General features: G+C 36.4%; 1 protein-coding gene across 5 annotated transcripts in view; it reads right to left on the reverse strand.

Annotated features, from left to right (window-relative positions):
• Positions 1-6,590, reverse strand: part of LOC129005004 (mitochondrial Rho GTPase) — a 60,246-nt gene extending 53,656 nt beyond the window's left edge. Inside the window, exons 1-3 of one of the 5 annotated variants that reach the window (XM_054433776.1) lie at positions 6,007-6,244; positions 3,332-3,530; positions 2,701-2,912 (exon numbers count right to left, since the gene is read on the reverse strand). In XM_054433776.1, the coding sequence (XP_054289751.1) occupies positions 2,701-2,912; positions 3,332-3,530; positions 6,007-6,018 (423 nt within the window). In that variant the 5' untranslated portion in view covers positions 6,019-6,244. Of the gene's footprint in view, positions 1-2,700; positions 2,913-3,331; positions 3,531-6,006; positions 6,250-6,368 lie in introns of those variants that run through there. The other 4 variants (XM_054433771.1, XM_054433754.1, XM_054433765.1 and 1 more) reach the window with 4 other exon arrangements.
• Between the last annotated feature and the right edge of the window lie 6,362 nt (positions 6,591-12,952).

The raw sequence follows: 12,952 nt of genomic DNA on the forward strand, positions 1-12,952 counted from the left end.
CGCCATATTGGATGCAAAATTTTTTTTTCAAATGTAAAGGTGGGGTTGTGACCCATTATTTCGAACTACATTTTTACCCTGATTACAATGCCGCAAACCGTTAAAAAAAATCTTGATTCATTCTAAAGTTATGAGGGCTTTTTAAAACTTTATTTTTAGCCCATTTTAACATTGTGCATTTACAAACTAAGACCATAATCTCAAAATAGTGCTAGATAAAGATAAGTATACACTACCAGTAATTGTCGACCTATTTTCACTTGGTTATGACTGATGTATTTTTTCCGGCCGCCATCTTGGATCCGCCATTTTGAAATGTGATAAATTATTTTAAATATGAAGGGGGTGTTGTGACCCATCATTTCGAACTACTTTTTTAAGCTGAAGACAATGCCGCAACCCTTTTTTTGTTATCAAGTTTTATTTATGAAATATTGAAACTTTTTTGTTAAAAATGTCAATATTTCAAAATCAAAAAATGAAAATGAAAAACGGATCATGGAATTAAGTTCAGCTTAAAAAAGTATTTCGAAATGATGGGTCACAACGCCCCCTTCACATTTAAAATAATTTATCACATTTCAAAATGGCGGATCCAAGATGGCGGCCGAAAAAAATACATCAGTCATAACCAAGTGAAAATAGGTCGACAATTACTGGTAGTGTATACTTATCTTTATCTAGCACTATTTTGAGATTATGGTCTTAGTTTGTAAATGCACAATGTTAAAATGGGCTAAAAATAAAGTTTTAAAAAGCCCTCATAACTTTAGAATGAATCAAGATTTTTTTAAACGGCTTACGGCATTGTAATCAGGGTAAAAATGTAGTTCGAAATAATGGGTCAAACTCCCACCTTTACATTTGAAAAAAAAATTTGCATCCAATATGGCGGATCCAAGATGGCGGCCGGAAATGGCCACCTTGTCAAAATGAAGTACTTACTACCCAACAATGTTTGGAAGTGGTCTGGGATTGATATTTGAAAAAATGTAGAAAAAAGTTGGGGGGGGGGACAATTAAAACTCACCCTGTATATATGATGTACGGTAGTGATATAACATTTTCATCAAACCACGACTAAAATACTTAACACACCCTTTTATGGAACATAACCCATGATTTAATATTTTAAATTAATATTTAATATTTTAATTTTTAATTTAATAACTTATTTACCACTCATCTTTTTATGATAAATCTTTTTGATCATTGTATCGGTGGTCCAAAAATAACTCTGGGGGGACTGGGGAGGGGGAGGCGATTGATTATGTTGTATCAGTGGTTAAGAAATAACTCATGAGAGAGGTGCCCAAAAATAAGTTTTTGCAGGGGGGCCCGTAAACATTTGTTACGCCACTGTCATTGATAATATTATAACAACAAATAAAAAACTCACTTTGACAAACACTATGGTAGAGAACATAGGCCTTTCTGATTATAGTGCCATTTGGGCTGAAATACCCAATTTAAAATATAAAGTAAAAAATAAAAAGTATACCTAAAAGAGAAGATTTACACCAGATGTTTTCACAAATTTAAAGAGTCAATAAAGCCCCTTAGGCCGGCCACACACAGAACCAGGCGGGTCGGTGCGCGACAGGGGCACGACGAGACGCCTGACTTAAGCCCTGTCTTGTTGCTGTCACACACAGAATGAGGCAGGACACGTCAAGTAAAAAGTTTAGCCCCCATAAACCTGAAACTTAAAATAGGATTTTTTTCCTGAGCCTTGAGCCGATTCAGCCAACTTTTAAATTTGACTTTATACTTGGGAGCAGAATAGAAAACAAAATTAAAACAGTCATACCTCCAGAGGTGTGGTTTTTGAAACCCTTAAGATATGAACGTTGGCCCTCTCTTTCCTCAGTTATCAATACCAAGAAAATTATTAATTATTCAACCACTGTCGTAATATCATCACTGTATAGTCGTATCAAAGGGTGTAATCTTTGGTCGTATAAATTGTTAGTCTTATATGTAAATTGTATCAGTTGTAAAATAAACCTTATCAAAATTAGCCCGTAAGGGAATAAATCACATGACCGCACATGCGCAGAAAGTTCTGCCCGGCAGCGACTTGCCTCAGGGCATAATTTTGGAGAGCTTCACATTTTGCCCAGCGAGCGCCCAGGGGCGTCTGTTTGACGTGCCCTGCCTCGCTCGGTCCTGTGTGTGGCGCTCCATAAGAGCACAAGACGCCCCGGGGCAAAATGCCCTGTCGCGTCCCGCCCCGCCCGGTTCTGTGTGTGGCCGGCCTTAAGTGTCGAACTATCGAGGTTCTACTGTAGTTACATAGGGAGTGGCAAAATGATCTGATGGTTTTCATTGCTACCCTGTCGAGTGAGTGGTGGAGGGTGGTGGGAATAGGGGCGTTCCAGAGCCTACGTACGTGCAGACTTAGTATTACTTATTAGTACTTTAGTTGCCTCATGTTGTGTACGTCTGAGCACCCTGTGTTTGTAGTGGAAGTGTTTTTTAAATTGGCAATTCCTGTGTAGCTTTTTAGCGTCAGTTCCGTAGACATTACAATGTGGCTCAAATGGAGAAAGTCGCAACTTGAAATACCATTTTGCTGTGGGTAACCTCGACACCCGGTAACCAGATATTACTTTTAACTCGACAGTCAACAGCAGACAGTGTGAATGTGTAGTTGGCACAATAAGGACTTATTTGATTTGATTTATTTACACAACTCACATCGACAGTAGAGTATTCGACCAGATCCACTTTGTTTCCCACAAGTACAACAGGGGGTCGGCGTTGTGAGTGAGACAGCTGGTCACGTATGAATGGCAGCCAGTATGATGTCACTCTCAGTAGCGTGTCATCATCCTCGACTGAGTACACCAAGCAGATCACATGGGCGCGACGCAGCTGCTCACATAGCTGCAATTCTGTCTGCTCCATGGCTGTAAACACAACACCACAATTATTTTACTGTCCCATCTTCACATCTTGGGACAATAGGCTCTAACCCAACAGTACTGTTTTCTACATTACTGAATAGTAAGCCTAGAGGGTCACAGCATTATCACATAGGTAGATAAAATCCATTATTGGTGATTGGCGGAAGTTTAACATAGACCTCAGGGACTGAATTCCTGCACTCTAACACTAGGCCGGCTCACTCTCCCTTTTTTTCGGATACAACACTGAATATATTGAATGTATTTGATAGTAGGACTTTGACCTTTGCAAACAAATGTTACATAGATTTAGTGCTGAGGACAAAGTTCTTTTTATGTTTTCTAAACCACAATTTGTGTAGCCTATACGTCTGAGATTATTTTTAAAATGGACTTCAAATATAAAAGAAAGATTGACTTACATGAGTAATCAACAATATTTGTAGGCACCATTTCTGGAGTCACATCAGCAGGGATTGTAATCTCTTCAGCCCTGTGAGGGACATCCTCAGGAAATTCTTCACTTACTAGAGACAAAATCAGCGAAGTTTTACCCACACCTCGGTCCCCCACTAACAGGATCCGAACATTCCTGTGAGAACTCACTCGGACCACCATTTCCTAAAATCAAAACATGAATGATCATTTGGGAAGGATTGAAAAATAATAACTAGCTCTAACAGAAAACACTTTTGCACAATATTTTCACACATGTAGCATGTTAAGCAGCATTTACACCAGTCTGAAACAAAATGTTTGGACCTTTTTGTTGGTAATGTACTACTTGTTTCTAACAATTTGTTCGTAACAAAACAACAAAAGTTTATAACAGATAGTGAGCTTTTCTTTGATTTTGTCGGAAACAATTTTATCACTGTTCCCGAGGACACAAGGTCAGTCCATATCAGGATGTCTACAGAAGAGGATATTTTACTGGGCGCGGTGGCATGTGTGGTCCTATCACACGTCGGAGACCGAGACGGTTCTGGATGAGACTGTAGCTACAAGCCAGATCAAAATACAGTGGCAATAACCTGTCGGATGGTTGAGACACCCCCCGCCGCAGCAAACCTGCAGACTAAGCAAATTTCCATTTTCCTCTGTTATATTTTCAATTAAATCAATTTCAACAACAATATTAAGAATATTAATGTATCTAAAAGGAACAACAAATCATGGAATTGCTTTTGAGAAAAGCAGAAACAATTCTATTAAGGCTTTTAGTGATGCCGAATTTGCTGGAAATAAGGAAACTAGACGATCAACAAGCGTGATACTCGTTTAAAGCTTTTTGGTGGACCAGTTATTTGGAAGAGTAAGCTTCAACGGTGTGTTTCCGTTTCCCAATCTTCAATGGAAGCAGAATATGCTGCTGCTAGCAGACCTGTAAATCCCTTGTATGGTTAGATCGTCTTGTGAAAGAGATTGGCGCAATTAAAGAAAAGTCTATTCCTATACTACATGTGGACAATCAAAGTGCGATTAAACTTATGAACAATCCAATGTTCTACGATCGCTCTAAACATATTGAGACGAGATACCATTATGTTCGACAGTTGGTCTCTGGGATGCAGAATTAGTTGTTTGTTATATTTTAAGAAGAAATCGTTTAGAGTGTTAGGTGTTAAAGTTGTTTGTTATATTTTAAGAAGAAAGAAATCGTTTAGAGTGTTAGGTGTTAAAGTTGTTTTGGAAAATGTTTTAATCTGTCCTGATTCTTTTCTGATTATTTCCCAAGCTTTTTTACATAATATATTTTTGGATTGAGCAATTAGTTTGTAATTAGCAGTGATTTTGGCTTCTCTTATCTTGTTTGTATGCTTTTGTACATTTTAAAATTGTTCCTATCGTTTACATTCTTGCTATATTTCCATTTTTCATACAATAACAATAAATATTTACGCATTGACTCCAATTCCCTAAGAAAAATGTAAAAGCTAAGTTTATGTCATCAATAGAAAACAAGGTATACCAATCGATATTACTCTACCAGTACAACATTTTCAAGTCTTGTTGATGATACAAGGAGTTTCCTATATAAGAATCCTCTTTGTTATCCAATGATCTGTTTTTTTATATTTTACCAATCAAGAATTTTAAAACCACTTGATCTGATTATTCCTTCCTCAGTAATGGAACAGTGAAACAAGGCTTGATTGTTGACATTAGTGAAAATATTGTTCAAACAAGCACTTTGTCTGGTAGGTTTGACATTGGTTGGGAACAAATCAAATTATCTTAGTAAATTCAAAAAATACTTGCCCTCTTCATCATTAACTTTTAAGATGTTTAGCCTATATTGAAATCAGCAGCCAGGGTGATGTAAAGTTTAGGCTTACCTAGATGAAGAAAATAATAGGAGATCTTCCAATTTTCAACAGAACTCTAGATAAAGCTTGAATCATAGTATGAATGAATTTGAAACAGGTGCAAAAATGAAACGAGTACTACAAGGAGAGTTCCACGAGCATGACAATAACTTATACCATATAAAGAAAACCCCATCATATTCATCAAGGGCAGGACCATAGTATGAATTTGAAACAGGTGCAAAAATGAAACGAGTACAAGGAGAGTTAGGAAAGAAATTAGGCCTACTTCATTTTTAGAGGGTGAATACAGTAGCCCTGAATACGTGGGCCAAAACTAACTTGATGGATAAATGAATTGAAACAGTACGGTACCGTGTTTCAAATCATAATTGTCAATGAATCCAGACCGTGCCAATGGAAGGAGTACCTAACTTAGCAGTGCTGCTGAAGGCCAGGAACAGTCAGAAATTGTCAATTACCGGTAACTCAAAGTCAGTGTATTCAGGCGCTTTGACTGTATGGCCATTTCAAGTGACTTGAGCAACCTTCTTGCCTGCCTACTGGCCTCGACAATATTTTGTGATAATTTACACTTCTTGATCTAAGGAACGGAAAAATTGTATAGGCTAAATAAGACAGTCAATGGCCAGGCCTATTCTACTCCAACACTGGAAACAATGACATCAACAAAGGAGGAAACAAACACACAAATGGACCAATAGGCATAGGGCCTACAGGTGAAAAGAAGTTGCCTTTTTTTCACACTATTTAAGCTAGTAACTTACGTGTTCATTCATAAATTAATGATTAATAGGCTAACTATCATCTCCTCTCAAATAATGACATGTCCAGAGTAACTTAGTATTTATGTATGTAGGCCTATAAAATATTTAAATCACACTTAAAGAGCCTAGCTAGTAGGGCCTATAAGTTAGTTATAATATTCAGGCCCATTTCAAGAGAAGTTTAACGTTAATAACTTAGCCTATTTATTAACATCAATTGAATTGAGAGCAGTAATCATGTAAGCAATTAAAGACCTAAGTTAGTGTAATTAGACAAGGTTAGATTTGCTTTTTGACTATCACTGACATTGAACTACTGTATCTGACAGACAAAAGAAAGGTGTCATCATACAATACAATACCTTATTATTTAACCACCATCAAATAGGACAACAGGACTAGGACAAAGTAAGTAAGTAGGCCTACTTAAGTATCAAAAGTTTCTTCTCAAGCCAAGCCAGTAACATTTCATTTAAAAATACACATACACTACACAATCGGCAATAGACTAGACATAATTTTTCCCATTTTTCACTTCACAATAACATAACCACAAAAATAATTCCGCCCCACACACAGTTAGTCTGTCTGTGTCTGTCTATTCTATCTGAGTCACCTGTGTCGTGTGTGTGTAGTGTAGTTTTAGTGGTCTGTTCTGTTCTGTTGGTCTTTTTTTCAGTGTTCTGTCCAAGTACGACCGTCTCGCCGCAGTAATAAATCCTACTTTTTTTAGAACTGCAACTTTTACATTTGTGTTAAGTGTCGCTCGGTGGAACAGATTGGATGGAGCCGTTTCTGATTTAAATAGTTCCTCGTTCCTCCCTGCTCCCTTCACCATTCGTGACTCGGGTCGGGCACGGCACGGCCGCCTTAGTTAAAGGCGGCCGTGGGTCGGGACGTGTTTCTCTTTCATTTGCGTTTACGGCTTGTTACTCGATATGTCGAATATGTCAGGCCTGTTATGAACTTTGGAATGAGGAAGCTCTAAATCACAAGACCGCCTCCATCATGTATAGGCCTACAGAGTTAGGAAAAAGTCTGGAACCCCCCAGTTAACTTTTTAACGCGTTGCAGTAGGAAAACCAAACTCGGCACATATTTACAACATAAGAAATTGCACTTTTTCATCAAAATTACAATTTTGCCCCAGCCCCCAAAATGGGATATTTTTGGGGCAGCCCCAAATTTTCAAATGTAAACCCCTGTCATGTGACTCATCATTTTAAAGGGTGTATCAAGAGAAATTGAATGGTGCAAACCAGAGGTCAATATCGCACGCCTAATCAAAATGGCAGCCATTTTAATTTAAGATGAGCAAGCAAGATAAAGTCTGGACACCCCCAGTTAACTTTATAACGTTTGGCAGTGGGAAAACCAAACTCAGCACATGTTTGTAACATAAAAAATGCACTTTTTCATTAAAGTTAAAACTTGTATCTGGCCCCAAAATGGGGTATTTTGGGGGCAGCCCCAAATTTTCAAATTTAAACACCTATCATGTGACCCCTAATTTTAAAGGGTTTCTCAAGACAAATTAAATGGCAAACTATAGAGGTCAATATCACTCCCCTTATCAAAATGGCAGTCACTTTGAAATTTCCCCTATTAAATTTTTAACAGGTTATAGCAGGAAAACTAAACTCATCATACCTTTATAAAAAAAAGAGAATTCACCTTCTGGTTAGTATTAAAATATAAAATTTTAAAGTTAACTGGGGGTGTCCAGATGACTATCTTGCTTGCTCGTCTTAAATAATTAAAATGGCTGCCATTTTGATTAGGGGTGCGATATTGACCTCTGGTTTGCGCCATTCAATTTCTCTTGATAAACCCTTTAAAATGAAGGGTCACATGATAGGTGTTTACATTTGAAAATTTGGGACTGCCCCCTAAATACCCCATTTTGGAGGCTGGGGCAAAGGTGTAATTTTGATGAAAAAGTGCAATTTGTAATGTTGTAAATGTGTGCCGAGTTTGATTTTCCTACTGCAACGCGTTAAAAAGTTAACTGGGGGTTTCCAGACTTTTGCCTAACCCTCTATAAGACTGGGGTAAAAAAGAATCCCTGTAATATTTTCTGGCCTAGTCCTATTTTACTACCCATGAGTTGGATAGTTGATGTTTCAATAAATTAAAGAAATATGGGTTATTATGAACTTAACTACTCATACTTTTTCCAACTATATACCTACATACCAAATGTCATCAAATCCGGACCACAGGTGTGGCCTGTAGCTCTGTACACACACACACCCACACCCACACACACACACGCAAAAATCACTTCGAAATCGACTTTTTGGGTTCAGGGGGACCTAAAATGGATGAAATGAAATTAAATGCTTTATTTCCGTGAACATGAACATGACACATGTAACATGTATGGAAAAAGTCAAATATACTAATACTAAGTAAGAGTACTTAAAATTGCAACAATTATATGATTTGTTTGTCCCTACAACACTCCATGCATAGAAAATAAATAAAACCACACTTGCAGAACTCATAAAATAAAACATACTTACAATAAGTTGTCAGGAAGTAAAAAAAAACTCATGGATTGAGTAAAGAGGGTTAGCCAATAGAAACTCCCTCACCCTCTTTTGGAATTTAGTGATTGGCAGGTTCCGAACTGTACAAGACAATTTTTTCATTAATTTCAAGCTCAAGATTTCCTTACTAGCCTGGGTTTTCTTTAGTCTAACATAAGGTATGTTTAGATCCTGCTTATTCCTATTGTTGTAGTGGTGGACCCCACCTCTGAGCTCGAGAGTGCCAATTAAGCTGACATGACATGAGACACCGCAAAATGAAGAGATTGTAAACTGTCATCATAAGGACTCTGCAACAAAGATTGGTTTACAATGGTCCAGATAATCTGCACCATTCACAATTCTTATTGCTTTCTTTTCAGAAGCAAGACCCTCTCGACCCCAGATGCGGAGCCCCACAGACGCAAACCATACAGAAGTACATTCTGAAAAATTCAGCATGCTGTTTTTAACCATTCCTTGGGCACAGAGTCTAAGTCTTCTCAGGAGAAAAATTACCCTAGACAAGCGACTACAGACATGAGAAATATGACGGCGCCAGTCTAACTTTGGATCCAAATATAAGCCTAGTGATTTAACATTTGAAACTTCATGATCAATCTGATTTAAAGTGAAAACAATGGTTTGGGATTTACTTTTATTTAACTTAAAAAAGTTAGCTCGGAACCATGCTGATGCTATCCCCATAGACTCTGACATTTGACCATTAAGAGTTATCAGATATTTAGAGAAGCTGAAAAGGGTAGTGCCATCAGCATAGCAGACAGCATTTCCTCCAAAATTTGGAATGAGGTCATTGGTCATGATAGTGAACAAACGGGGGCCAGGTACAGACCCCTGTGGGACACCATGAGTCCCATATAACCATCGAAGTATATAACACAACTGGAACATCGGGTGGATAGGAGACAAGGGATAAAAAGCGCGCCGTTTCGGCAACCTTCGCCTTCGCCCACCACTATGTGGGACGGGTACACGTCTAATTGGCACCACGACAAATTGGCACCACGTCAGATTGGCACCCGTCCTAGAGGTGCCAATCAGTCGTAACGGTACACGACAGATTGGAACCTCGAGAAAGGGGTGGTGCCATTCTGTCGTGGTGCCAAGCTGACGGCGGCCGCAGAGGTGCCAATCAGTCGTAACAGTACACGACAGATTGGAACCTCGAGAAAGGAGTGGTGCCAATCTGTCGTGGTGCCAAGCTGACGGGGGCCGCAGAGGTGCCAATCAGTGAACTTACTTTTTCGTTGTTATTTTTCGTAGCCAACATGGCAACTCATAAGGCCCTATTTTATATTTTTTCATTTTTAAATTCAATTTCCTATACACAAAATTTAACTGCATTATGTGCATTTAAAAATCCAAACTACACCTGAATACAAAATTTAATTAGATCCAAGATATATACATGAATTGCTCATCTAGTAATAGGGTATATGTTACAACTAGCTGTGTACCGTACCCGTTCTACGGACAGGATCATTTATTCAGTTGGAACCTTCTTATAATAAGAATATGTATTTATTTGTATTATATATTAATATTTGTTTACTTGTTTTATTGGGTTTCATTAGAATAATTTTATTTTACGAATCAATTTTTTAAATAGTTTGTGTGCAATATGTCAGTAACGGTTTGTTTTATGTAATTTATTTAGCTTTGCCTTTTTTGTAATTATTTTAAATATTAATTTGTTCCGGGAATTTATTACCACCATATTGAACTATTTATTTTTATTATATTATATTAACATTTTTTTAAACTTGTTTTAATAAATTTCATTATAGTTGTTGTACTTTACGAATTTACTAATTCGTTCATTCTATTTAGCGAAATTTCCCTATAGGGAATAAGCTATTACCGTAGTACTCATGGTAAGACCTGGACCCGGGACCGATTTACTTTTTCATTTTGAGGTCCCTAGAGACCAAAAACACCATCCGTTCAAATTCATATATATATATTTATATACGTGTCCGTTAGCGCGATAACTCGAGCAAAAATCATCCGCTTTTGATGAAATTTGGTACAATCGTGTAAACCTACGTTTATTTTAACGAGTTCGCGAACCAGCATGATCGGACTATGGGAACAGGGGTTTATGGGGGGTATTATGGGGCAAAAATTGGTTTTTCCCATTTTTGACCCATAAAACTTAAAATTTAGCATTTTCTTTCCAAACCATTTTGTAGAGCTTAGAAAAACAAATAATTTAGTATATTGAACCGTTATTATGCGCCTAATGGTTACGGAGAAAATTCCAAAAAACTGTAATTTTAAAATTCCCATGTTATTCTTAAGGAGAGTAAGTAAACTGTTGTATTTTGAGTTGTTTTGTCTCTGGATCGCAGAACAAACTATAAAAGGTATAAATATAAAATTACCTGAGTACTGCCAGAGTGATCCTGTTTGTTCCTTACGGATAACGCGTTTCGAAGACTAAGTCTTCATTATCAGATCTTGTACAAGAACATTAAAACACTGTCACTTCGAAAAGGTCATGGAAAAGGTCACCTTCACCTGTAACTGTGCGGTCGGACATTGTAAGTTTTCGTCGGTAGGCCTACTCGTTTTTATTCGTAAAACATCCACGTTTGTACATAATATGTTTCCGTGTTTTGTATGTAAACTCTTGACGACCTTTTCAAAGTGACAGTGTTTTAATGTTCTTGTACAAGATCTGATGATGAAGACTTAGTCTTCGAAACGCGTTATCCGTAAGGAACAAACAGGATCACTCTGGCAGTACGCAGGTAATTTTATACCTTTTATAAACTGTTGTAGTTTGCTTGTTTATGTTCATATTTTGATAAAATTTGGAAAATGAATTAATTTAATACTAAACTATTAAGTAACATTTTACAAAAAAAAAACACCTTTTTACCTTCCCTGTTGCAGCAAACCAAAGTACTCGTTAAACTAATGTTATTTAAATAGGGAATAAACCTGATATTTTTAGGAGACATTTTTAGTGTTAATCCAATCAGGCAAATGGAAATTCGCTTAGTCTGCAGGTTTGCCGTGGCGGGGGTATATTTATTTACTAATTTTACTAATTTGTGTGCAATATGTTTGTATATTAGCGAATTTCCCTATAGGGAAGTAGATGTTGCCGTAGGTCTCATGGTAAGACCTAGGCCCGGGACTGATTAACTTTTTCATTTTGATGACCCCAGACGCCAAAAACACCATTCGTTCAAATTTTTATATAAATGTGTGTGTGTGTTTTATGTATATATATATATATCTGTGTGTGTGTGTGTGTGTATTTGGTTTGAAGGTGTGAGGCGGGGGGTTTAACCATGGGAACGGGTTTAACGGGGGGGTTTTATGGGGGAAAATGGGTTTTCTAATTTTTTACCCTTAAAACACAAAATTTATAAATTTTTCTCCTGGTCTTTTTAAAGAGCTTAATAACAAATAAATTTAGTATATCAAAGTGTCTTTGTACGGTGATTGGTTACGGAGAAAATTCGGAAAATTGTTAATTTAAAAATCCTATGTTATTCTTATGGAGAATATTGTAAAATGGTGTAGTTGGCTTATTTATGGATATATTTTGATTAAACTTGGCGGATTTATATATTTCATACAAAGCTATCGATATTTTAATAAAAAACACTTTATTAGTTTCCTTTTTGCAAGCCTAACTCATGTAGATTGGCAAAAAATTATAAAAGTACGATTTTATTTAATATTTGTGATGAAAAAGTAAAAAATACATGAATAAATTAAAATCTGTTTTTTTAAATTCTGTTTTCAAGTTTTAATTTATAGCCAACTTTTGGTTGCCTAAGTAGCCTATATTGAAGAAATACAACATAGTAGTACTTTGTAAAAAATTGTATTCTCTTTCAAAATATTGGAGCTACTTTTTTTGTCAATTTTCCGACAATTTTAAAGTTATTGGCAAATAAGCCAAGCGATTCCAAATTTATAGTTGTTGGAAAATACTGAATTAGAGATATTTTTGGTAAACTTTGTAGAATTAAATCTAGACTTCTACAGTGAACGATTTTGTTGGAAAGCCTAATTTGTGTAGGTTTGCAAATAATTAAGAAATTTTGATTTTTTTTTTATGTTTTAGGTTGAAAAAGACAAAATAACCAAGAATTGAATACATTAAAAACTGCTTTTTTCAAGTTTTTATTTCCAAGTTTCTATTTTTAGCCAACATTAGGCTGCCTTTATTGAGTATTTTCAAAAACTACATAATAGTAATTTGTAGGAAATGTTATTCTCTTTCAGAATATCACCTTCCATTTTGGTCAATATCCTCACTATTTAAAAGTTATTTGCAAAAAAGCTAAACAACCTCCAAATTTATAGTGGTGAGAAAATACTGAATTAGAGTACCTAATTGTTGTTAAACTTTGTACAACTAAATCTAC

Source organism: Macrosteles quadrilineatus, unplaced genomic scaffold (genome assembly GCF_028750875.1).
Source record: "Macrosteles quadrilineatus isolate MER2022 unplaced genomic scaffold, UCM_ALF_1.0 Scaffold_1__1_contigs__length_201487025, whole genome shotgun sequence".
Taxonomy (NCBI): domain Eukaryota; kingdom Metazoa; phylum Arthropoda; class Insecta; order Hemiptera; family Cicadellidae; genus Macrosteles; species Macrosteles quadrilineatus.